This window comes from Pseudoliparis swirei, chromosome 2 (genome assembly GCF_029220125.1).
Source record: "Pseudoliparis swirei isolate HS2019 ecotype Mariana Trench chromosome 2, NWPU_hadal_v1, whole genome shotgun sequence".
Taxonomy (NCBI): domain Eukaryota; kingdom Metazoa; phylum Chordata; class Actinopteri; order Perciformes; family Liparidae; genus Pseudoliparis; species Pseudoliparis swirei.
In genome coordinates this window covers 21,237,445-21,264,199 of record NC_079389.1, presented here as the reverse complement: position 1 = coordinate 21,264,199, position 26,755 = coordinate 21,237,445, and the positions used below count along the sequence as shown (strand labels likewise).

The window sequence follows — 26,755 nt, the reverse complement described above, 5'->3', positions numbered from 1 at the left end:
AAAAATCATTTTGCCAATGGGTGCCCTTTTTTTGTGGTTTGAGCACCTGCATTCCCCAAAATGTCTGTGCACGTGCGGGACTGTGTGTGTGTGTGTGTGTGTGTATATATATATATTATATACCTGTGTGTGTGTGTATATATATATATATATATACCTGTGTGTGTGTGTGTATGTGTAGTGTGTAATTCCTAGCTCAATAGAGCAGATATATTTAATCCTTCCCTTGCTAAAGCTGATTTCGTCAGCATCAGCTGGCTCTGTGTGTGTGTGTGTGTGTGTGTGTGTGTGTGTGTGTGTGTGTGTGTGTGTGTGTGTGTGTGTGTGTGTGTGTGTGTGTGTGTGTGTGTGTGTGTGTGAGAGAGAGACCTTCAGTTACAAGTGTTTCACCTTCAAAACTGACATCACATCTTCTATCTTGTTTTGTTTGGTTTAATAACTGAAAATAAGTGCAAAACTGAAATGAAATGTGATTACAAATCCAGCAGCGATTTCCCAAACGCCTCCCTCGCTCCCTCGTTCCCTCCTCACTAAACTCGTCTACTTACTCGTGAGCGGTAAGAAACGCGGACGCTTCATATCAGCCAATAACTGACGTCTTTGTCAGTGGATTTTTCCGCATTGAAATCCTGTTTTGTGGCTCAGACTGTGATGCCGGACGCCTCTGAATACCACGATGCCCATGAGCCTGAAGAAGCCAGTCAGAGGTGTGAATCAGTGGGAGCTAATTTAAAATTTCAATTCAATTCAATTCAATTCAGTTTATTTGTATAGCCCAATTTCACAAATTACAAATTTGTCTCGGAGTGCTTTACAATCTGTACACATAGACATCCCTGCCCCAAAACCTCACATCGGACCAGGAAAAACTCCCAAATAACCCTTCAGGGGAAAAAAGGAAGAAACCTGGAGGAGAGCAACAGAGGAGGATCCCTCTCCTAGGATGGACAGATGCAATAGATGTAATGTGTACAGAAGGACAGATTTAGAGTTAAAATACATTCAATGAATATGACAGAGTGTATGAATAGTTCATAGTAGGCATATTCCACGATGGAGACCTCCACGATCCATCAGGCAGATGGCGGTGGGGAGGAGGAGGGCGGAGTCTCAACAGGACAGTGGCGTAGTCATGAGCAGGAACACGACCCAGACGATCCATCAGGCAGATAGGATCTATGCCGTCTCATAGGGTCCGATGACCCCATGAAAAGTCAAAAGGACTTCCGGGAGAAAGCAGAGTTAGTAACGTGTGATTGAGAGATGAAAATTCATCCTTAAGGAGAGAAAAAGAGGAGATAGGTACTCAGTGCATCCTAAACGTCCCCGGCAGCTATAAGCCTATAGCAGCATATCAAGGGGCTGGACCAGGGCAAACCTGATTCAGCCCTAACTATAAGCTCTGTCAAAGAGGAAGGTCTTAAGTCTACTCTTAACGAGGTGACTGTGTCTGCCTCCCGGACTGAAATTGGAAGCTGGTTCCATAAAGAGGAGCTTGATAACTAAAGGCTCTGGCTCCCATTCTACTTTTAAGACTCTAGGAACTACAAGTAGTCCCGCATTTAGTGAGCGTAGCTCTCTAGTGGGGCAATATGGTACAACAAGCTCCTTAAGATATGATGGAGCATCACCAATCAAGGCTTTGTAGGTTAAGAGAAGAATTTTAAAAGTGATTCTTGATTTTACTGGGAGCCAGTGCAGAGCAGCTAGTGCAGGAGTGATGTGATCTCTTTTCTTAGTTTTAGTGAGAACACGAGCTGCAGCATTCTGGATCAACTGGAGGGACCTAAGAGATTTATTAGAGCAGCCTGCTAATAAGGAGTTGCAGTAATCCAGTCTCTGAACCAATTTTCTGCATCTTTTGAGACAAGATGTGCCTGATTTTGAAATATTACGTAGATGAAAGAATGCAGTCCTTGAGATTTGCTTAGTTAAAGGACAAGTCCCGATCAAAGATAACGCCAAGATTCTTTACAGTGGTGTTGGATGCCAGGGCAATGCCGTCTACAGAATCCACATCACCAGATAATTGATCTCTGAGGTGCTCAGGGCCGATTAAAATTACTTCGGTTTTGTCTGAGTTTAACATCAAGAAGTTGCAGGTCATCCATGTTTTTATGTCTTTAAGACATGCTTGAATTTTACAGAGTTGGTTGCTCTCCTCTGGTTTTATCGATAAATATAGTTGAGTGTCATCTGCATAACAATGAAAGTTTATGGGTGTTTCCTGATAATATTGCCAAAGGAAGCATGTGTAAGGTAAATAAAATTGGGCCAAGCGCAGAACCTTGTGGAACTCACAAATACAAACTGAGATCGATCTGATAAATAAGATTTAAACCAAATTAGTGCCGTGCCTGAAATGCCAATCGACTGCTCCAGTCTCTGTAACAGGATGTCATGGTGAATGCAGCACTAAGGTCTAACAAGACCAGGACAGAGAGGAGTCCTTTATCTGCTGCCATTAAGAGGTCATTTGTAATTTTCACCAGTGTGATTGAAATTTCTCAAATAAACTATTATGATGTAGAAAACCACTTTCTCAAGGATCTTGGAGAGGAAGGAGGTTAGAGATCGGTCTGTAGTTAGCCAACACCTCTGGATCCAGAGTGGGCTTCTTCAGGAGAGGTTTAATAACAGCCACCTTGAAGGGGCCTGTTAGCAGAGACACATTGATAATATCTAATAGAGCCGCCAATTAAAGGCAAAACGTCTTTAAGCAGCCTCGTGGGATGGGGTCCAAGAGACAGGTAGACGTGTTCAAGTAGAAACCGTTGAAAATAATTGGTCACGGTTGATAGGAGAAAATCCTCCAAATATACACCAGGGCATACAGCGGTTTCAAGGCCATTCCACTTGAGGACAGATTGGCACTGGTTATGGGCAAGAGATTATTAATCTTGTCCCTAATAGTTAAAATCTTTTCATTAAAGAAGTTCATAAAGTCATTACCACTAAGGTTTATAGGAATGCTCGGCTCCACAGAGCTGTGACTCTCTGTCAGCCTGGCTACAGTGCTGAAGAGAAACCTGGGGTTGTTTTATTTTTCTATTATTGATGAGTAATAGGCTGCTCTGGCATTACGGAGGGCCTTCTTATATGTTTTAAGACTATCTCGCCAAACTAAGCGGGATTCTTGAGATTAGTTGAACGCCATATGCGTTCAAGCGACGTTGCTTCAGTTTGCGGGTCTGAGGGTTATACCAGGAGCAAACCTCCTCTTCCTCACTGTCTTCTTCTTCAGAGGGGCTATCGAGTCCAGTGTCATTCTCAGAGAGCCTATGGCACTGTCAACAAGATGATCAATCTGGGACGGACTAAAGTTAGACCAGGAGTCCTCTGTTATATTGAGTATCGAATCAAATACAGAAGGAATCGCTTCTTTAAATTTAGCTACAGCACTATCAGTTAGACATCTAGTGTAAAAACTTTTGACTAACGGAGTACACTCCGGTAGTATAAATTCAAAAGTTATGAGGTTGTGGTCTGACAGACATGTTAGCTCCTAAATTCTTCCCACAATGACACAGAAGTAAAATGGGTTTTCTCTCCTAACCTTCGGTTCCCACTCTGCTGGCAGGCGCGTGTAACATGACGTTCCGCTTTCTTATTATATATTTCTTGCTAAAATGCACCATGGGATTTGAAGTTAACTTTTCACTTCACCTTTTTTTTCTTCTTCTTCATGGAACTAGATCTTTCTTCATGCATTGTCTTTTTAACCCACGAGGGTTTCATGCCTATTCGGTCTCGTCACACTGCCCACGGGGAACAATGAATGCAATGTGGAATAAGTCAATTTTATTTACACGGAAAATCGATCGTGGAATATGTCTACTACCAACTACGCCATGGCCCTGTTGAGACTCCGCCCACTGTCGAGACTCCGCCCCCTCCTCCTCTCTACCTCCATCTGCCTGATGGATCGTGGAGGTCTGGATCGTGGAATATGCCGACTACCAACTATTCATCCACTCTGGACACACACACACATGTGTGATCCTTCCTCTCTCCTCTTCCTCAGTCCTTCATCCCCGGTGTCATTACTCGCTGTGCGTCAGCTCGGGATTCGTTGCCGCGGTGTTGGATCACCGCTGTCTGACATCGGGAGAGGTTTCGGTGTTTAGGGTTTGGGGTTAACATCTCAATACTTATTCTCTGATGTCTTGGAGAAGAAGAAAGCAGAAGGAAAGTTACTATTCTGCTCTTGCTTATTTAAGTTAGCTTAGCAGATAGCTAACAGCAAGATGCATAAAATGAAGACTCAGGAAGGGTCTTTAGTATAAATCTTTGAAATTGTAAAACTGTGGAGACATAACATGACATAACTTCACGAACTGTCCACACACATATACATAAACAACACTATGATTAACAAAAAGCCATCATGCCAGAAATTACCCCTATCCATCAACATGAACCTCCTGACTACTTAACCCTCCTGTTACCTTCACATTTACTTGAACCCAGCAATTAAAACCTCCAGAAAATGATTAGAATTAATATTGTTTCTTAAGTTTAAGTGTGAGGTACTTTATGTTTGTTTGTTGACTCCCTAAATAGCCCTTTAAATAAATAGAAAAGTTGATATTTCTTATATGTTTTACAGCCTGGGGTCAAATTGACCCCAAAGAACACCGATGCGTAGAAGTTGTGTTCAGGACATTGAAAACATATCATCATGTGAATGTTATGTTTTCACAGTTGTCCCCAAGAAATTAGGAAAAGTCATGAAATATGAAGCAAAAAAATCCCTAACATGACAAATCTAGTGCTATAACACAATTTTATATTATAACAGTAATGACACAGATAGCAGATACAGTATGTACATGTTACATACATAGATAATTACAGGCTTAGAACTTCAGAGGCTATCAAGCAGTAAAGGGGAAACGTAGCTGCAGAATGAGCTTTCTGTAGAAACGTGAAACAGGAACTAACTACGGTGAGAGAGGAGGGACAAATCCAAGAACAAGAAAGGCAATTGCCTTCTACACTAGTTGGCGTCTGGAATGCAACACATGACAATGTGGGGCAGAACAATTACTTTGTATATGTTATGGATCTTTGAACAAGTTGTTTTTAGCTGCTTGAACATTTTATTATTCTGCATGACTGTTGGTGGCGAGGTAACCTTCACACGCCGGGCCTCCGTCAACATGCTGGCAGGATCAGTCACTGTTAGGTCTCTGAGCTTCTTGTCACATTTCTTTTTCCCTGTACTGGGCAGTTTACTCCCCCGCGAGCATTTCGGTTTTTTTTGGGGATCGTCCTTCATTTCATTTTATTTAAATTTCTTCCTCTTCATTCGCGTGTTATTGAAGGAGAAAAAGCTCTCAGAGCTAACACGCTTGCAATTTGTGATAATAGTTTTACACCGTGTATTGAAATGACATCTCATAATTGTCTGAAAACCAGGACTGGTTTTTTTGAGCAGTTTATACTCCCAAGAAGGAAATGAAATAAAGGTGCAAGGTGCGACAGAAAGCGATGACCGCCTCCTCCTTGTATGCCTCTTATTCCACTCAAAGGTCAGCACTGTAAGCACAATGTAAATATTTAATACACTTTTACAGTTTGTTACTGTATTTGTTAATAAACACAACACCAACGGTGGGTTGTTGTTGTGTATTTTATTCAGTCAATCAAATCAAATACAATACAATATTATTCTATAATATACAAAAGAGAAAGACTGAAAATGTATAGGTAGAAGCAAGAAATGCTCATAAATTCCTATCCTAAATTAAAATCAAATAAATCAGAAAATTAATATAAAATAAAGAAAAAAAATCACAAAGAAAACAAAAAAGAAAAAAACAATATATATTTTTATATATATACATACACATACATACATATACATACATACATACACATATATATATATATACATATATAAACATATGCATACACACATACACACACCTATAAGTACCTATAAGTGGAGGCCGAAGCTGATAATGTTTGACAATACAATATATTATTAATATTGAAATATCCTCAACTGCTTTGTATGCTATCATAACCCATTGTAAACCCATTTATAACTCTAAACACTGATTTAAGTATATTTTATTATGTGTTGGCACTTCAAGTGCTGGTTTTTTTCAGTACTTTATCTCTATTTTATATAAGCTACATATAACATCGGCTATCACCATTCATGTGTCTTTCTCTATATATTTTTCGTCTTCTTCTTCCTTAGGGATGAAGACTCCTCTCAGCTCGTCGCAGCTCCTGGAGCGGCGGAAAATCTTTGCTTTTGGAGGGATGTGTCAGGAGCTGCTGGACCCCCCAACACCGACAACCATCAGCCTCTCCGTCCAGCAGACTCCATCCTCAGGTCACCGAGTTCCACCGCCACTGCTTGGTATTATCTGCTGTTTCCAACCCATACATTTTGTTGTTGTTTACCTTCACATTGAAAATGCGGAAGGTTATGTTTTGATCGCCGTGTATTTATTAATTTATTTATTCGTATGCGTGTTACTCGCATAACTCAAAAAGTATTAAACCGAATCGCATGAAATTTAGTGGGATGATTGGTTATTATCCGGGGACCATTTGATTAGATTTTGGGATCGATCGGGTCAAAGATCAAGGTCAAGGTCATGAAAAGGTCAACATCTTTTTTTTACCATAGCGCGGTCAATTTTTATCCAATTGGCATGCAACTAATGCCAAAATGTTCATAATTCAATGCCTAATCTTGTGATATGCGAAGGTATGCGCTCTACCGAGTGCCCGTTCTAGTTTATCCTATGTTCTGACTCTCCTTGTTGTTTCCTCCCAGGTCAGGGCGGGGCCTACTCACTGTGTGAGGTGTGTAACCTGCAGCTGGCTTCTCCCGCTCAGGCCCAGCTGCACTACAACGGCAGGTCTCACCTCCGAAGAGTGAGACAGCTCCAGGCCAGAGAGACTGGGCAACAGGCAGCAGGTACGCTACCACCACTGCTGCCGCGGGATCGGTGGAGCTAGTAGAAGTATACGCACCAACAGCTTACGAGGCAATAATAAACGATATTAAAATGACTGCGGACTGCGACTGTCAGACCCAACCCAAGACCTGAAGATGGGTATTTGCTTTTTCAGATCAGTAGCTAACTCCAAGCAGCGGTATAGCTAGCTGCCGTTTGGTAGCTGTAGCTAATAGTAGGAATAGTAGTAGTAGAAGTAGTGGTAGTTGTAATAGTAGTAGTAGTAATAGTGATAGTAGAAGTAGTTGCAGTAGTAGTAATAGTTATATTAGTAGTAGTTGTAGTAGCAGTAGTAGTAATAGTTATATTAGTAGTAGTCGTAGTAGTAGTAGTAGTAGTAGTAGTAGTAGTAGTAATAGCAGTAGTAGTAATAGTTATAGTAGTAGTAGTAGTTGTAATAGCAGTAGTAGTAATAGTTATAGTAGAAGTAGTAGTCGTAGTAATAGCAGTAGTAGTAATAGTTATAGTAGAAGTAGTAGTAGTTGTAATAGCAGTAGTAGTAATAGTTATATTAGTAGTAGTTGTAGTAGCAGTAGTAGTAGTGATCAGTGGCGGCTCGTCCATAGGGGGCGCTAGTGCGCCGCCCCTCTTAAAATTTGGAGATGAAAAAAAAAGAAGAAGAAAAGAAAAAAATCCTGTAAAAAAACATTATATGCCAAATCATTTAAATAGTAAATATACCGTGTTGACGCGCTAAATGTGTGTGGGAGACCGTAAGCCCCTGTCAACAACCACTTAAGTTAATGTGAAAAAATATAATATATCGCCATTATCACGGAGAGAAGCCCTCCCTTTTGTCGAGGCGCTGTTCTAACGTGTGTGTACGGCATCGATACAACATTTCAGTCGTTTTGGCAATGACCGGCTTCACATTGGCGGATGAAACCGGGAATCTTGGTGCACAATTGTGCGCACGCGATTGGATTATTCGGCAGATCAGAGACCCGTATGTTCCCTCAGCCCATAGAGCAGTGTTGCCAGGTCCGCGGTTTTCCTGCGGAATCGGGCCACTTTTGAAGTGTTGCGGGTTGAATTTGTTGTCCTTGGTTCGGTAGACCTATTTTGCATGCAAATTACATGAATATCTTTAAATAAAAATCCATATTTTAAATGAAATAATTTATTCATACCCAAATCCTACCAAACTGACTCCAGATCAGCACGTACACATTTTATTTATGATAATATACTGTATCTAATTACACAAGGCCATTTTAGGACCTAGGTGAAATAACTGGAGGGAAAACTGCTGTTAATGCTGGCAAACTAAACATATGTTGTTACTTTGTAGATATTACAATACATTTGGTAATGATAGCAATGCTGTTGGACTTTAAAAGCAGTGTATATGGTTTGGCACGGGCATATTTTTTTGTTTGTTTGCCAACTTGAAAGAGAGGCGGGCTAAATTTCTTTACAAGTAGTGGGGCCAATGTACAATGTGATGCATCTCTTTCTGAATCCAATGTTTCGTTTGTTTCGTTGTTGTGGACAGTGTTGAGCACTGTGTTCTTGAAATAAAGCTTTGTTACAATATTCTACTCATTGTGGAGTGCTATTTAAACTGCGCCCCCCCCCCAAAAAAATTCACCAGCCGCCACTGGTAGTAATAGTTATAGTAGAAGTAGTAGTAGTTGTAATAGCAGTAGTAGTAGTAATAGTTATAGTAGAAGTAGTAGTAGTTGTAATAGCAGTAGTAGTAATAGTTATAGTAGAAGTAGTAGTAGTTGTAATAGCAGTAGTAGTAATAGTTATAGTAGTAGTAGTTGTAGTAGCAGTAGTAGTAGTAATAGTTATAGTAGAAGTAGTAGTAGTTGTAGTAGCAGTAGTAGTAATAGTTATATTAGTAGTAGTTGTAGTAGCAGTAGTAGTAATAGTTATATTAGTAGTAGTTGTAGTAGCAGTAGTGGTAATAGTTATAGTAGAAGTAGTAGTAGTTGTAATAGCAGTAGTAGTAATAGTTATAGTAGTAGTAGTAGTAGTTGTAGTTGTAATAGCAGTAGTAGTAGTAGTAATAGTTATAGTAGAAGTAGTAGTAGTAGTAGTATTAGCAGCAGTATTTTGTTCTTGTCCCCTCATTGTATGATGTCATGGTTGTTGGTGTCTTTGATTCCAGCGGGCTCTCAGTCTCGGTCTCTTCCCCCGGCCACAGGGCTCAGCTCCCGGCCTGCAGGACTAACTCCGACACTAGGCCTCAGTCCAGGCCTCAGCGCTCCTTCCAGCACAGCTGCAGGTAGGACCGCTGCTCCTGCTGCTTCTACTGGCGCTCACAGTGACGGAACGACTTCTGTTACAAGGTGCACTTGAACACACCGCAAAGACCGCAGCTGACCTGCATGAGAGGAAACATGTAGTCTGACTGCCTGTCTGCTGAGTGAGAGTGACTTGAGCTCATTCATCATTCACAGCTGCTGCCGTCTGGGAGAGGTCAGAGAGTTGTTGCTAGGCAGATTGACCCCTGAAAGCCTACACTGATCCTGCATTAAGTCAGATCATCACTGCAGTTGTATCTCTGTCAGGGGGTTGTTGGCTCCACCCGGACACCGGTCACTCACGTTGACAAGCTGACAGATTTGAGTCCTGCTTACATGCTGAACATCTCAAAGTTGATGGATGAATCTTTATCTGTTGTTTTTGGAGGATGAAATGATACTCAGAGACGTTTGAAAATGACGTATGCCTTGCGGTTAGCTGACACTACGGTCTACGCCACCACTCAAATAATAGTCCAGCAAGATACACACACACACACACACCTACACACACACACACACACACACACACACACACACACAGAGAGAGAGAGAGAGAGAGAGAGAGAGAGAGAGAGAGAGAGAGAGAGAGAGAGAGAGAGAGAGAGAGAGAGAGAGAGAGAGAGAGAGAGAGAGAGAGAGAGAGAGAGAGAGAGAGAGAGAGAGAGAGAGAGAGAGAGAGAGAGAGAGAGAGAGAGAGAATATGTGCTGTGCAGAGGAGTTAAAGTGGGGCAGACAGCAGCGGGTCATGAAACTGGGTCGTGGCACCGCTCGGCAACCGCTCTGACATTCCTCAAAGACATCGCGTAATCGTGTCATTATCTTTGGTGCTAAAGTACCAATCTCTATAACACGCTGCCATGACGACAGCTTTATGGGAATCACCGAATAATACAGCGGTCCAGTTGGCGGCCTTTGTTTTCGTGATCTAAAACTAGAGAAAAGACGATTTCACTTGTTTGCTGAAGTACAATAAGATAACTAAATTGAAAAGTCTTAAAAAACAAACAAAGACACACACTCACTCATGCACTCCGAGACAAATTTCTAATTTGTGAAAATGGGCGATACAAATAAACTGAATTGAATTGAATTCATGCAAGCACACACACACACGCGCACACACACACACACACACACACACACACACACACACACACACACACACACACACACACACACAGACCTAATTACAAGACATGGGGGGGATGTCAGGAGAGACATGAAACTGATACACACACACACACACACAGGTGTGTGTGTGTGTGTGCAGTAGCAGGTGTAATTACATACGATGCGTCCATATCAGTGAACAGGCTACAATAACACTGATTAAAGATTACATATCTCTCTACTGAAGACACACACGCCGCACACACAGCCCCCCCCCCCCCCCCCACACACACACATCACTTAGTCTAAATGGTAATGTCTCTCCACCTCTCCATCTCTCTCTCTCTCTCTTTCCCCCTCTCTCTGTCCATTGCGTGATGCTCGCTCGACCATGAAAAGCTCTTGTGCCTGAACTCAGCTCCTCGGGGCTGCGTGTGTGAGACAGTGACCTGGCTGCCGAGCAGCCAATCAGCAGCCAGGTCAGATGACATCACAGCCAATACAAACACAGTTACAGTCGTGCTGGAATATCGACTTTACGATCGCATAGATTGAAGTTACATTTCCAATGTTTTCTTCTCTTCTTCTTCGTCTCACATGAACAAGTAGAAGTACTCGGATACTTTACCTGAGTGAAAGTATCAATACAACAATGTAGAAATACTCCAGAAAACATAACAAGGCAGTTTTAAAAGTAAAAAGTCTCATTATTTGATATATTCCTGTCAATGTGTTTTTGTTATTTGTATTACTGACTTATTGCTTATTGAATGTGTGAGCGGCATTTCATGCTCTAACTAGTGAAGAGATAATTTCAACCACTTTCAGAGACTGTTAGTTACTTCAATCTAACAATGCATCATCATTTATGAATTGGTTGTTTATACAATATTAAAGAAGTAACTATGGCTGTCTAAATGTTGTGAAAGCAACAATGTAGTAGGTTCAAAATATATTTCCCTCTGAGATGTAGTGGAGTTATTCTTCCGACTCTAAAGGTGTACATCTACAGTATGCCAGAAAATAAAAATACTTAAATAACGGTTGCTGACAAGTTGTGTCATTTGAGATATTTAAAAAAAATCAACATGTACACAACATCTGTAATAAATGAGTACCTGAAGATAATAACGAGAACACCAGCAGCCCGATGTTCCTGGTAGAGCAGGAGTAGATGTACAGAGTGAAGCACGTGCGTTGTAATTATTAAACACATTGCTTGATTAAACATACTTCATTAATACTGCTGCCAGCCACACGTTATGTACACACATGAGAACAGAAGCACATTTACAACTAATTAATGAATTTCAAAACGTATAAAATGTCAAACACACGAACACTCAAATGAAAATCATGTGTTATGCGCTTTACTCCATCCCATAGTTGTGTTTTCTCCTGACGTGGCGGTTAGTCACCACTAGGGGGCGGCATTCACACTCTTACTCAGACATTCTCACACACACCCGCACACACACACGCGCGCGCACAGTCACTGATTAAAATAAGTGAGTTCCCATGATCCGCATGAGGACAAATGAAGAGATCAAGTCTCATGAGACGAATAAAGTTTAGAAAATCAAAGCGCCTCTTCTCAGTATCAGTATTTGCTGGGTAGAGTTGTTGCTGGGTACTGAAGACAACAACAACAACAAGTGTGCTTTGATTTTCTTTGCTTTTAATGTAAAAGTGTGTGTGTGTGTGTGTGTGTGTGTGTGTGTGTGTGTGTGTGTGTGTGTGTGTGTGTGTGTGTGTGTGTGTGTGTGTGTGTGTGTGTGTGTGTGTGTGTGTGTGTGTGTGTGTGTGTGTGATGGAGAGACTGAGCAGGTGTTGATGTGTGGTTATTCTCTTGATGTATTCAGCTGTTTATGAATAGACCTGCTGACAGACTCACACACGCATAATGCTGATAATAGGCTCAGGAGGAGGAGGAGGAGGAGGAGGAGGAGGAGGAGGAGGAGGAGGAGGAGGAGGAGGAGGAGGAGGAGGAGGAGGGAGGAGGAGGAGGAGGAGGAGGCATGAGACCAGATAGAAAACTGGTAGAATTAGTGAAAGTTTGGAAAATACCTTGTCGGACTAAATCTAGTAAAGACTTTGGAAGGATTAGAACATATTAGAGGAATAAGTAGATTGATATAATATTAGAAGACAGCAACTCTGACTGGTAAACAGTTGTTCGTATGACGGTAGAAAACTGTAAAAGAAGTCAAGGTCTCGTAAAGACATTGTAAAAATGATTCACGGTCAAGTAGAAATTGGCAATAACCAGTTGTGCTAGTAATATAATTGGTATAGTGGATTTTGAATTGTAAGGACTAGTCAACATTAAGAAGATATCGAGTAAGAGCAGAGTTACAACTTCAAGGACAAGTCAAGGTCTAAAGGGACTATTCAATGTCTAAAGGGACTATTCAATGTCTAAAGGGTCTATTCAAGGTCTAAAGGGACTATTCAATGTCTAAAGGGACTATTCAATGTCTAAATGTCATGTTGTCGTCAAGACAAGACAGTGTTTCCCTGTGTTTCCTCTGTTTCCCTGTCCTTCTGTCTCCTGTGTGTTTACCCTGTCTGTCTAGGGCTCACCAAGAAGGTGTGGCTGTCTCCTCCCTCCCCTGGGCGGTGATTGCCAGAGCAGCTGTGACTGATCATCAATTAGGACGCTGGCTACTTAAACTGCCCTCATACCCCTTTATGTTGTTGGATCGTTTGTTTCTCTCCTGTTGCCAGACTGTGGTTCTGCTCAGTGAACAATTAAAAGAAACCTTTTTATTTGGAAAGAAAGACTCCTTGTGCTACTTTTGGGTTCCTGCCTTGCTCACCCCTTAACACTAAAGGGACTATTCAATGTCCAAAGGGTCTATTCAAGGTCTAAAGAGACTATTCAATGTCTAAAGGGACTATTCAAGGTCTAAAGGGACTATTCAATGTCTAAAGGGACTATTCAAGGTCTAAAGGGACTATTCAATGTCTAAAGGGTCTATTCAAGGTCTAAAGAGACTATGCAATGTCTAAAGGGACTATTCAAGGTCTAAAGAGACTATGCAATGTCTAAAGGGACTATTCAAGGTCTAAAGAGACTATTCAAGGTCTAAAGGGACTATTCAAGGTCTAAAGAGACTATTCAATGTCTAAAGGGACTATTCAAGGTCTAAAGGGACTATTCAATGTCTAAATTCAATTCAATTCAATTCAGTTTATTTGTATAGCCCAATTTCACAAATTACAAATTTGTCTCGGAGTGCTTTACAATCTGTACACATAGACATCCCTGCCCCAAAACCTCACATCGGACCAGGAAAAACTCCCAAATAACCCTTCAGGGGGGAAAAAAAGGGAAGAAACCTGCAGGAGAGCAACAGAGGAGGATCCCTCTCCTAGGATGGACAGATGCAATAGATGTAATGTGTACAGAAGGACAGATTTAGAGTTAAAATACATTCAATGAATATGACAGAGTGTATGAATAGTTCATAGTAGGCATATTCCACGATGGAGACCTCCACGATCCATCAGGCAGATGGCGGTGGGGAGGAGGAGTGGGCGGAGTCTCAACAGGACAGTGGCGTAGTCATGAGCAGGAATTCCACGACCCAGACGATCCATCAGGCAGATAGGATCTATGCCGTCTCATAGGGTCCGATGACCCCATGAGACGTAAAGTCAAAAGGACTTCCGGGGAGAAAGCAGAGTTAGTAACGTGTGATTGAGAGATGAAAATTCATCCTTAAGGAGAGAAAAAAAAAAAAAAAAAAAAGAGGAGATAGGCACTCAGTGCATCCTAAAGGGTCTATTCAAGGTCTAAAGAGACTATGCAATGTCTAAAGGGACTATTCAAGGTCTAAAGAGACTATTCAAGGTCTAAAGGGTCTATTCAAGATCTAAAGAGACTATTCAATGTCTAAAGGGACTATTCAAGGTCTAAAGAGACTATTCAAGGTCTAAAGAGACTATTCAATGTCTAAAGGGTCTATTCAAGGTCTAAAGGGACTATTCAAGGTCTAAAGAGACTATTCAATGTCTAAAGGGACTATTCAAGGTCTAAAGGGACTATTCAATGTCTAAAGAGACTATTCAATGTCTAAAGGGACTATTCAAGGTCTAAAGGGACTATTCAAGGTCTAAAGGGACTATTCAAGGTCTAAAGGGACTATTCAAGGTCTTGTTGGAAACTGGTGATTCTAGTGGAGCCACTGGGGGTTAGGGAATGTGAGGACGAGTCAAGGTTGTGAGAAACCTGGGAGGACTAGTATAGATATTAGATGGCTGGTAGCTCTAGTCAAGGTATAGTATATAACCGGTAATACTTGAAGACAACTAGCAGGACAGGTCAAGGTCTATCAAGGCTTTGGAAGGACAAGTCATGGTCCCCTAGAAAACTGGTAATACCAGCGTAACTAGTCCAATGGATGCTACTGGTCAGACTGGTGTGGTAAAACACTGTTTGTTCTAGCAGAATGAGTAAATGACTTATAGAAGTCTAGTAAACAAGTAAAGGGACTGGACTAGTTCAGGTTATGTATGAAACAAGTCGGGTTTATTGTTTTGTTGTTATTTGTTCTTCATATGTTTGGCAGTCAACTTTGTTTGCTTCTTATTTAGATTTCTCTCTTCTACCTTTTGTTCGATATTGATTAATTAGCTCAATTAGTTGTTTGTTTATATATTTGCTGTTTTCATCAGTTTCTCTTTCTTTCACCATATTCTACGATTTGTTCTCGATAACGAGTGACTCAAAGCTCCTCTCCTCCCCTCCTCCCCTCTTGATGCCATTAACTAGCTGAGAGCGCGCGAGCGGCGTAGAGACAGCGAGACCGTGAGACCGTGAAAGAGGAATTCCCACTGAGACAGAATGGCTGTCATTACCCGCTTACCCTGAATATCATCACCTCAGTCAGTCAGACAGACAGTCAGACAGACAGGTGGCGATTAGCTGCAGTTTGCATTTTCTCTTCTTTTCTCTCTGTTATCGGGGGAGCCGATGATAGAGGGGGGAGGGAGGAGGATGAGGCGGTGATACAGCTGTCTCCCCGCCGATGATGTGGAGTAGTTTCCTGACTCGAGGTAGGAAATCCCTCTTCTGTCTTATTTGTTTCGGGGCTCCACATGAAGCGATTTAGATTTTTTGATGTCTGTGTTCCTCCCCTCCCCCCTGCGAGGTGTGAGGGTTGTTCCTCGAGGGATTAGTGGGGATTACGTGACCCGCAGGTCACGACCTGGACTCAAACTCTGAACCGCGGTGTCGGTCGCTCCGCTCTCGATGTGAACACACGGCTTTGTCTTACAGGCGTAACCGACTGTTCATCCGAGCTGGATTACAACCGTTGAGACGACGATTATTTCCACATCGAGTTCACCCGATCGACCAATCAGTGCGATGCTATTGATCTGCTTTAGAGATCAAATATCTCTAAACTGGGGTTTCTCTTGGTTGTGTTGTCACAGTTTAGCTGTTGATGAAGAGGAGGTGAGATGAAGCTGATTTAAAATACAAAAGGATTATGTCGGTGGCGAGGTGTTTGTAATAGACATGTTAATGTAATTGAGTATTTTTGTAATCAAAGAACTCTTAAACCTTCAGAAAAGATTCTGCTGCTTCTGATGGTTTTAATCTTCAGATATGAGAACATCTAACATTTAACCCTCCTGTTATGCTGCGGGTCAAATTGACCCGTTTCAAAGTTTGAAAATCTAGGATAAATATTTGTACGTACTTTTTCTGAATAAAACTTCTTCTGCTTATCTAATTTAGTGTAATCAAGATTACAAAAAATACAAAAAATAAAAATGTATTTGCAATGAAAAAAAAACTTACAAAATGCAAATACAATTTACGAGAAAATACATGTTATGGTAGACCAATGCAATTTATATCTAGAGTTTTTCAATTTACCTAAATAATTGTTTAAACATGTATTTTTCTTTAAAACGAGTGAGTTCTCCTGATTGAACTCTGATCTATGGAGGGGTGAATAACTCAATTCCACTAAAAACTCATTGAATTGTTTGTAATGACATTAGTGATGAGGTACAAACAAGTTTTTAGGATTTTTTATGTTTATGATCACTTTTAACCGGCTGTATGTAAGAAACGAACATTACAGCAGGGTTAAGCTAAGCTGTAAAATAACAGTGTTTACTCCTGTTTTATCATGTTTACATGCAAACATCATCAGCAGTAAACACAACATATAAGTTTTTATCTTTGCAGGCAAAGAAAAAGTGAAGGGATTACCAAAGTTATTACAAAGTAATGTTGAGGGGAGACAATAAGAAATAGTGTCACAACGCAGCCAAGAAACGGCTCCTTAGTTCTGTAATGCTTTATTTCTTCATTTATTTCTTTCTCTATTTACGTGTCCACGCGTATTTCTTCATTTATTTATGTGTGACATTTACGTGTCCGTATATTCAAATGAGCTGGGCGGTCCGAACCTCTGTCTGAAGCATGATTGGTCACAGGAGTGAAATGCACCTGGTGTGTTGTGCTCTACTACTTCTGCCTGGCACATGACGCTGAAGTTGGCTCGCTCAGCTAACCGTCAGCAGAAGTTAGCCTAGACAGCTTTTTGACTTCAGCCGTTTATCATTTCCAAGTGCACTGAGTACAGACTCGTGTTCTTTTGGAGTCTGGTCTTGGGAGTCTGGTCTTGTGAGTCTGGTCTTGGGAGTCCGGACTCTCGAGGACGCAGGACGGTCTTTCTGGTCGTGTGACGTCACCACATCAACTGTTCTTGCTCATGAATTTACTCCAATTATTCACTGTAAAATACTTTACAGTGGAGTAGAATGTGTTGCGGTGTTCACTGTTGTTTGGCGTAGGCTACGAATAAACGGTACTAACTATACAACGTCACGTAGCTTTCCTGACCCAGGGTCGCTACAATATGAAGTTATGAATCTTAACCCTCAGTCAAATTGACGTAACGTTATCTTTTAATAAATAATAAACTCGTTGTGCTCTTTCGATCCTCCAAAACCTAATTATATCTCATGTTCAGCCGCTATGGAGACGTCAGAGCCAGCGGAGCATTTCAAAAAGTCCTGCTAAGATCAGGCTTCTCTCGGCGGCCGCACAGCGCGCTGAACGCCCGGAGCTCAGAGGTCCCGCGAGCAGGACCTCAAATCTCCGTCGCATATCCTTATTAGGTTGAATCTCGATAAACCGACCACAGATTTGATGCTTAAACTACTAACTTCTCAGCTGAAAACATCCTTAAATTACATTCCGTGACTCAACAACTGTAGTATTTAGAATGTACAGACAAGAATGCATAATAAACGCTGTTCGTCTACAGGTCCAATATACGGACACGTAAATGTCACACATAAATAAATGAAGAAATACGTGTGGACACATAAATAGAGATATAAATAAATGAAGAAATACAGAAATGTAGAAATACATTTATTTAATTATGTCCTGTTGAGTTACAACTTATATTTATTCATTCCTGTATTTATACATTTATTCTTGTATTTATTTATTTATACATTTATTTAAGCATTTATTTATTTATTCTTGTATTTATTCATGCATTTATTCATTTATACTGAAGTCATTTTAAGTCCTCCATAACACTGGAGCCGTCCTGTCACTTTCATAGTCCTGACCGGTCCGATGCGAGCGTTCGTGCATGTCGTGTGTGAGTGTGTGTGTGTGTGTGTGTAGTATTTTGGATGAAGAAGGATCCAAACGTGACCTACTTCAACACACACACACATATACACACATACACACACAGGCTTGTTATGCTAACGTGTGTGATTCTCTGCGTAATACTAATGCAGTGCGATGTCTAATGCTGCCGTCAGCAGGAGCACACTTTAAGTCGACGCCGCTGTGAGACGTGAAGTCAAAAGGACTCCGGGGAGAAAGCAGAGTTAGTAATGTGCAATAGAGATATACAAATTCATCCACAAGGAGGGAGAGAAGAGGAGAGAAAACGTCCCCCAGCAGCCTATAAGCCGATAGCCAGCGGTGCTGACATAAAGACGGTGACCCTACGCTACAAGCCACACGGACTATTGCAAAATGTGGGAAATCGATACAGAAGCCGACTCCCAGAGGCTGGCTAGAGGACATGAAGTTATAGCCATGGAAAAAATAACACACTCACTGAAAGGAAAACATGCACAGTTTGAAGAGTGGACTTCCTTCTTGGACTTTGTAAAGGGCCCTCAATTTCTTAGGGCTCTAAAGTGACCTTACAGTCATGACCCCTGAGCAACCCCCGGTCTAAAGGAGTGTGCCATCCAGTATTGAGTGTCATTTTATATAATTAGTTGCTCTTCAAATCTTTAAGAAACTTCTTCTTCTTCTTGTGCTTGGTCTTCTTCTCCTTCTCCTCCTCTTTCTTCTTCTCCTCCTTCTTCTTCCTCTTCTCCTCCTCCCTTTTCTTCTTCGCCTTGTTCTTGTACTTCTTCTTGTTCTTGTACTTCTTCTTCTCCCCCTTCTTCTCCTTCTTCTTCTCATCCTCCTCCTCCTCCTTCTTCTTCTTCTTCTTCTTCTTCTACTCCTTCTTCTTCTTCTTCTCATCCTCCTCCTTCTTCTTCTATTTCTTCCGTACGTATTTTGGACCCTTTTTCCTCCTTCATATATTAAGCTACAGAAACTGTTCAAATATTAAAATATTCAGCTCTTTCAGCTCATGATTGCTATGACTTTTCATATTTCTAACTCTTCAACTGTTGATATTATAAATATGTTATGGTTATTAATTTGAATGGGATCACAATGGAGAAAGTCTTCAACTTTAAAAGCGTCTAAGATATTCATACTTTCAGCGAATTCAATCATTTATTTTAAAATGTTGACATGACCTTCAACTGTTACTGTATATTTTCAGTTTAAAAAAAATCTTTCCACATTATCAAATGATTAATAAACTGTATTTGTAACTTGTTCTTCCTTGAAGGAAACAAATTAATATATAAAATAAACACATAAAATAAAATTTAAAAAAGGGGTTTAGCAAATTCACATGTTGAAATGTGTAAAAAGCACATGGGTAGTTTGAGGAGGTGCCATGTGCTGCAATAGAGCGCTGCAGGGGCGGTGTATTGGCTTCACTCGTTTCCTTTTTAGGATTCAGAATTGTTGTAGAATATAAACTCGGTGGCAAACAAATGTTAATGATGCTTTAGATTTGTATTCAGCAAAATAATCGAGATTTTTTAAAGGATAAATACATTCAACAGAAGTAAAAAAACAAAAAAGAAGAAGAAGGATATAAACAAACTACACTGGTCACATGACTTCACGTCTCCACCTCGATAGCCGATAACGTTTTGTCATCTGATTTAGCCACTTTTTTTCAAGACACATCATTACATTACATTACATCACGTGTCATTTAGCAGAGACTTTTATCCAAAGCGACTTACAATAAGTGCATCAACCTAGAGTACAAACTCAGAACAACATGAATACAGAAAGTAACATTTCTTCAACATAGTCAAACTACAAAAGTACCATAATAAGAGCCATTTAAATGCCACTGAAGTGCTAATCTGTGTTTTAATCCAGATATAGTCGGAAAAGATGTGTTTCTAGTTTCCGGCGGAAGTCAAAACTTCATAGAGGTGTTTCTACTGACGCAGAAGAAGAACACTTTAAATCTTTTAAGCTCATGTTTCGGCCTTGTGGTCAAAACAGAATTGACTTTGAGGGACCCAGACGCGTGAACATGACTCCTCCCCGGGTTTTAGGACTCCTGCCGACCGCGTGCATTAAGCTTCGACGCAGTTAAAGAAGTGCTTTGGCTGGAACGCGCTGACACGTCTGCTTCGCCCCGACTGCGTCTGCTTCGCCCCGACTGCGTCTGCTTCGCCCCGACTGCGTCTGCTTCGCCCGGAGTCGTTACGGCGAACAACCGAACCCTCCGACGTCTTTGTTGTCGACTTGAATGTGAGTCGTGTTGACTGTCAACCAGCTGGCTGTGTGCGCCGCCATTTATCTCCCTCACACATACACACACTGGAGCTCTGTGTAACAAGAGACGGTGTGAACCGACAGCAACTGCAACCACACACACACACACACACACACACACACACACTCTCTCTATATATCTTTCATCCCCAGGGATAGAGTTTCATCTTCGTGGAAGAAATGGCAGCAGAGGATTAAGAAGAAGTAACACACACACGCACACACACACACACACACACACACACACACACACACACACACACACACACACACACACCTGACGCTCAGGGTTTGGGCGTTCAGATACAGATGACACATGCCACTCTGAGTCCAGTCACCTGATACACTCTCTCTCTCTCTCTCTCTCCCTCACACACACACACACACACACACACACACACACACACACACTCTGAGTTGTGGGTGTGCGTGTCTTTTGCTCTTCGGTTGGTAAAAAGAGGAGAACCGATGAACGGACCGAGGGCAGCAGGGTAGATTGCACGTGGACAAAGTGAATCTGGATCGAGGGAAAAGGAAGAAAAAAAAAGACGCCCCGGTTCAGGTAGGAACCTTTCATTTAAATGAATGCCGTCCTCTTCGGAGCCACCCTCCTCTTCGGAGCCACCCTCCTCTTCCTCAGCCTCAGGCTTCATCACTTCCTGCTGTCCGTGTGAGAAACGTCTCTCGCCGCTGTCGGTTTCACTTTGACTGCAGCCGTTCACGGTCTGACTCCCAGCACCAGATGCTCAGTTGGATGAGGGTATAATGAAGCTGTTATAATGATATACTGACGCCCACACCACAGAAAATACCACGTCCACAACCCGCCTCCGGCACGCCACTCGCACCTCCGGCGCCAAACTCTGAAGGGTGTAATTTAATATGGAGAGGTGGACCGGATTTGAGCTTTCTGTGTTGGGAAAATATGAGGATAAGAGAATCCCAGATGTGTTGTTTGAGATCCTCTGCGCCCAACTTGATTATCTTTTGTGATATTGTGTTTGTGTATAACTTCATTCCTTTGATTGTCAGTGGATTGGAATGTTTTTTGGTAATTCTTTGATCATATCTAGTATTTCTTGTTTTTGTGATTTTCTATGCAGACAAAGCAGTATCGGAAGAAGTATTTACATGAATTACTATCAAAAATATTTGTGTATAAATATATACATATGAATAAATGTGTTTATCTATATATATATATGTAGAAATATATTTCAATATATTTATGTAGAAATGTGTTTATATATATATATATATATATGTAGAAATATATTTATGTACTGTATAAATGTGTTTATCTATGTTTATATATATATATATATATGTATAAATGTGTTTATTTATATATATATAACTATATATTTATATATATATATGTATAAATGTGTTTATCTATATTTATATATATATATATGTATAAGTATGTGTATATATACTGTATATATATATATATACACTACCGTTCAAAAGTTTGGGATCACCCAGACAATTTCATGTCTTCCATGAAAAATCACACTTTTATTTATCAAATGAATATAAAATATAGTCAAGACATTGACAAGGTTAGAAATAATGATTAATATTTGAAATATTAATTTTGTTCTTCAAACTTCAAGCTCAAAGGAAGGCCAGTTGTATAGCTTATATCACCAGCATAACTGTTTTCAGCTGTGCTAACATAATTGCACGGGTTTTCTAATCATCCATTAGTCTTCTAAGGCGATTAGCAAACACAATGTACCATTAGAACACTGGAGTGATAGTTGATGGAAATGGGCCTCTATACACCTCTGGAGATATTTCATTAGAAACCAGACGTTTCCACCTTGAATAGTCATTGACCACATTAACAATGTCGAGAGTGTATTTCTGATTAATTTAATGTTATCTTTATTGAAAAAACAGTGCTTTTCTTTGAAAAATAAAGTCATTTCTAAGTGATCCCAAACTTTTGAACGGTAGTGTATATTTAAGCGTCTTTGAGTATTTTGAAAAGCGCTATAGAAATGTAATTTATTATTATTCTTATTATTATTATTATTCTTATTATTATATCAATCTAACATTGACGTCATTCTGCAGCATAATGCATAATGTAGATTTGGCTCCTGATACTTTTATTTATTTATTTTTAAATACAGGACTCTTACTACTTTCTTTCCGACCCCACATTAGGCAAAGTATTTGAGCTGGTGGGCTTTCCAAATATCAGTCAACTGTCAATTAGCTCATCAGCTTATTATTTAGTCTTTTCTTAGTCTTCTGTTTCATAACCCTTCCTCTTCCGGGGCGCAGTCAGACTGGATGCTAGGGAGCTATAAGCTCCTCCGTTCTGGATTGTTCCCTCTCTTTATTCCCTCAGAGGTCAGCGCCGTCCGCTCGGCATACGAATGACCGAGAATCTTCTCCTGGGCGTAAAGGGAATCCGCCCCACGTGTTCACGCTGAAGTCGGCACAACAACAAAAGAGCCGAGTCGATTAACGACGACATGAAAGTATCTGTTATTCAAAAACACACCGGTACAAGACACTTTGATACCTGTGACGTTAATATATTCAAAGCCTAACTGTTTTTACAGTTAATACAAAACTAAAAGAGCTTGCTTCTAAGTGTATTCCTCTAAATCTCACTCTCATTTGTGGAAAAGCAAACCAGAAGACAAACCCAAGCAGACACAAAGGACAAGAGAATGACATTGTGGTCATTTAGTGTTGCATTCTTCCGATAAAGTGACAACATAAGGGGGATCCTAGAGGAGGTGATATTGTGATTTAGTCAACGTCAATCATGCAGTTAACTGAAGTTGTTTGTGGATAAACCATCACAACACAAATCATTACTCCAGAGTATTTATAAATGTCTTAAACATGTATTTGTTTTAATAACCCACTCTGAACCTCCACACACTTCTACCCGTGGAAACACCAGGGATGTTCAGTGTGACGTTTATATAATTTGCATTCATAAACTAGAACGGGCACTCGGTAGAGCGCATACCTTCGCATATCACAAGATCGGCATTGAATTATGAACATTTTGGCATTAGTTGCATGCCAATTGGATACAAATTGACAGCGCTATGGTAAAAAGAAGATTTTTACCTTTTCATGACCTTGAACTTTGATCCGATTGATCCCAAAATCTAATCAAATGGTCCCCGGATAATAAACAATCATCCCACCAAATTTCATGCGATTCGGTTTAATACTTTTTGACTTATGCGAATAACACACACGCATACAAATACACGGCGATCAAAACATTACCTTCCGCATTTTCAATGCGAAGGTAATCAGCGGGGCTGGGGGGGAGGGGGGGGGGGGATGTGAGTAAATAAATATCAGACACACTTCCAACAAGTGAACAGAATGCATGATGATGAGTTGTATATATGTTGAACTTACATTGCTAAGTTGAACTAAGTTGTCCTATACAGTCAAGTGAACGTACAGAGAGCAATCCAAAGCTAAAGTGAACTAACGATCATGAGTTGTATCAAATTGTAAATCCAATTTGACTCCACTTGAAAGTCCGAGGCAGCAATTGTACTTATGTTTTTTAAGTTGAACCACATTGATTTGTATTACAGCGTAGCGACCGCGGCCCTCGGCTGAATTATCGGTGCAGTTTGTGACGGATGATGCGGAGCTCCGCTGATGAGACGGCAGAGCAGTGTGTACGATATCCCTCCACATCTTCATCACATGATAACGCGTGCGTCCGTCCGTGTGTGTGTGTGTGTGTGTGTGTGTGTGTGTGTGGGAGGTGTGAATACCAGAGATAACCCCCGGCTCCAGTCACAATCATAAATCTTATGGCAGCAGATAAAACTGGACTGGCCAGCAGGAAACTGGACACTGGACACGCTAGGAATTAGAAAGCGCTTATAGGATGAATCTAGAGGCCATTTAATCTCAGCGGCTGCTGATGCCAGCACACGCTGCGGGGGAAAGGACGCTTTGATCACTGACAGCTTTAGAGCCGCATTTAAAAAAGACGAAATTCTGTGTTTAACGGCTATAGCTCTGCCCATCTCCACGTTACATTAGCCGGGATAAGTACCGGCGTTCGAGGCCGTTAACCTCGGCGTATTGAGCTGCGAAGGAGGGATAGTTCATAGACAGTTGGTGACAGGAGTTTAGCGACCCAACGATCTGGACAACGTGTTTCCCCCTTCAGCTACTCTTCATTGAATGGAATAATGTATAATCTGGATTTTTAGCAGTATTTATTTCTCTCTCCTTGTATTTGATGCGTCAGACTAAACTGGACCGTTCCAGTGCTAAACTATTTAAAAACCAGTTCCAGTGTGGAACCTCTCTCAACTGGGAATGTCGGTTTGTTTACATGCGGCGCAGCGTGAAATAATAACAACTGCCCGGGTCGTTACTTCGATGTCGTGCGGTTTCGACGTCTCCGAGCGAAGGAAGTAGCAGATGTGTGGCGGTATTTATAGCAGCTCCCGAGATCAGCAACTCGCTGTGAGACAGAAGGGTCACCGTGCGGATGTGTGTGGTAACAAGATCTCCGAGGACAGGAGGACCGAATTAAAACGACCCTGTCGCCACGCCGTTCATCACACGCGCACATGCCGAAACATATCTCCTACTGGTCATACAGGAGAACTGCACTCTCAATACGACTTAATATGACATGAGTAAATGCAGGTTATCGATCCCTGGATATTTGAGTACAGCGTGAAGGGACACTGAAAAACTGACACTGGAAGATTTTTCTAAAGCAGTCATGGAAAAAGGTCCTTGAGGAGCTTCTGTGGGTCCTGAAGGAGGTTCAAATGGCCCTTGAGGTAGTTTCAAATGGCCCTTGAGGTAGTTTCAGAGGTCCTTCAAGAAGTTAGAAGGCTCCCTTTGTTCCAGAATGCAACACTGGTCTCCGAAGGTCCTTCAGGGGTTCCTGAGGTACCTTCAGGTGTTCAGGGGGTCCTCGTGTCATTTGAGTTACAATGTCCTGAAATGTCTATCCAAGGGTTTTTTCGAGGTGGTTCAAATGGTCCTTGCCTTGGTTTCAATGCTGCTCGAGAAGGTCGTGAAGGCGTAAAGGTTCGGAAAGGGGGTTTCGAAACCACCTCCCGCCTCTCCGATCACAAAACTGGGCGGTCCGAGTGTCGCGGTGAAGTCTTTCTTAACACGTCTCCCGGGTCCATCGAGCGAGCTGCAGTGGTTCTGGACGATCCAGGCGGTCTCACAATCGGTTCAGTCGTCGTTGGTGAGCTTCGATCGGATCTGGTTTTGTGTGAGTGGTCCTTTGAAGTTTCTTAAGGCCAATGGTTGAGGTGGTTTCCGTGAGTCTTTCAGGAGGTTGCAGGGGTTCCTCTGTCCCACGATGCAATGACCCGCGAGTTGATAGGATTGAAGATACATCAGCTGGTTCGGTGGTGAACTTCAGGGATTCCTTTGTCACGATCTATGCTACGATTTACTTGTCGAGAATCTTTTCAAACATACTCTACATCAGTTTAGTGACTTTCCCCAAAGTCCCTAAACTAAACTATGACCCACTGACAGCTAGAGGGTCACATCCCCCCCCCCCCCCCCCCCCTACGAATGCTGACAGTGCATTCTCGTTGGTTGGTAGTACATTCATGCTCAGTACTGTGTTGTACTAACATGACATGATACAAACTGTCAATCAAAGTGACATCGGAAACTTCGACTCAATACTGCTATAAAAGAAATGCCTATCTCAGCGGTTCGGCTTGGAGTCCAACTCAGAGCCCTTTGCTGCTCGTCATCCCCCATCTCTCTCTCTCCCCCGTCTCTCTCTTTCCTGTCTAAATATCTCATGACGCAGACACAATGTCACAAGGCCTTTGGTAATGACGTCTACAGGAGTTCTACTTTAGTTTACCAGCATCACATCTTCGTTGTGACTCCAGCGTTGAAGCCGAAGCTTGTATTCCGGCAGATCCACCACGACGCACACATTACGCCGTGTTTGAATACACACTTCATTTTTGTATTTACAATCATGAATAACCTCCCATCTAATAACAGCCCAGTGACTGTGATCTGAGCGGCTGTGTTTTATTGAAGCTGGGTTGTGTCACGCTGGTCTGACCTAACCGTGACTTAGTAATGAGCTGTAGTGATGAAAAGAGACAATGACTCACTGCTATATGAGCATAAACTCTCACAGCAGCATCACGGCGCACCGCTAATCCACGACTATATGTCCAAAACACACCCACATCTGACCTCAATCCAGTTTATTTCAATCAACGGTTAAGGTTTAGAACTGGATTCAACATGTGTCACAATGGATTCTAGTGCATTTATAATGGGTTATAATGCATTATAAGGCATTTGGAGTGGGTTATAATGAGTTATAAGGCATTTGGAGTGGGTTATAATGCATTATAAGGCATTTGGAGTGGGTTTCAATGCATTATAAGGCATTTGGAGTGTGTTTTAATGCATTATAAGGCATTTGGAGTGGGTTATAATGAGTTATA

At 41.4% G+C, this 26,755-nt stretch overlaps 1 protein-coding gene and 1 pseudogene across 6 annotated transcripts in view; one reads left to right on the top strand and one right to left on the bottom strand.

Annotated features, from left to right (window-relative positions):
• Positions 1 to 26,755, bottom strand: part of LOC130202600 (hemoglobin subunit beta-2-like) — a 46,550-nt pseudogene that overhangs the window by 2,996 nt on the left and 16,799 nt on the right.
• Positions 1 to 26,755, top strand: part of znf385b (zinc finger protein 385B) — a 52,520-nt gene that overhangs the window by 15,776 nt on the left and 9,989 nt on the right. For 4 of the 6 annotated variants that reach the window (XM_056423412.1, XM_056423406.1, XM_056423384.1 and 1 more), the window contains exons 3-5: positions 6,212 to 6,376; positions 6,800 to 6,943; positions 9,100 to 9,216. In XM_056423412.1, the coding sequence (XP_056279387.1) occupies positions 6,214 to 6,376; positions 6,800 to 6,943; positions 9,100 to 9,216 (424 nt within the window). In that variant the 5' untranslated portion in view covers positions 6,212 to 6,213. The remainder of the gene's footprint in view (positions 1 to 6,211; positions 6,377 to 6,799; positions 6,944 to 9,099; positions 9,217 to 26,755) is intronic. The other 2 variants (XM_056423391.1, XM_056423398.1) reach the window with 2 other exon arrangements.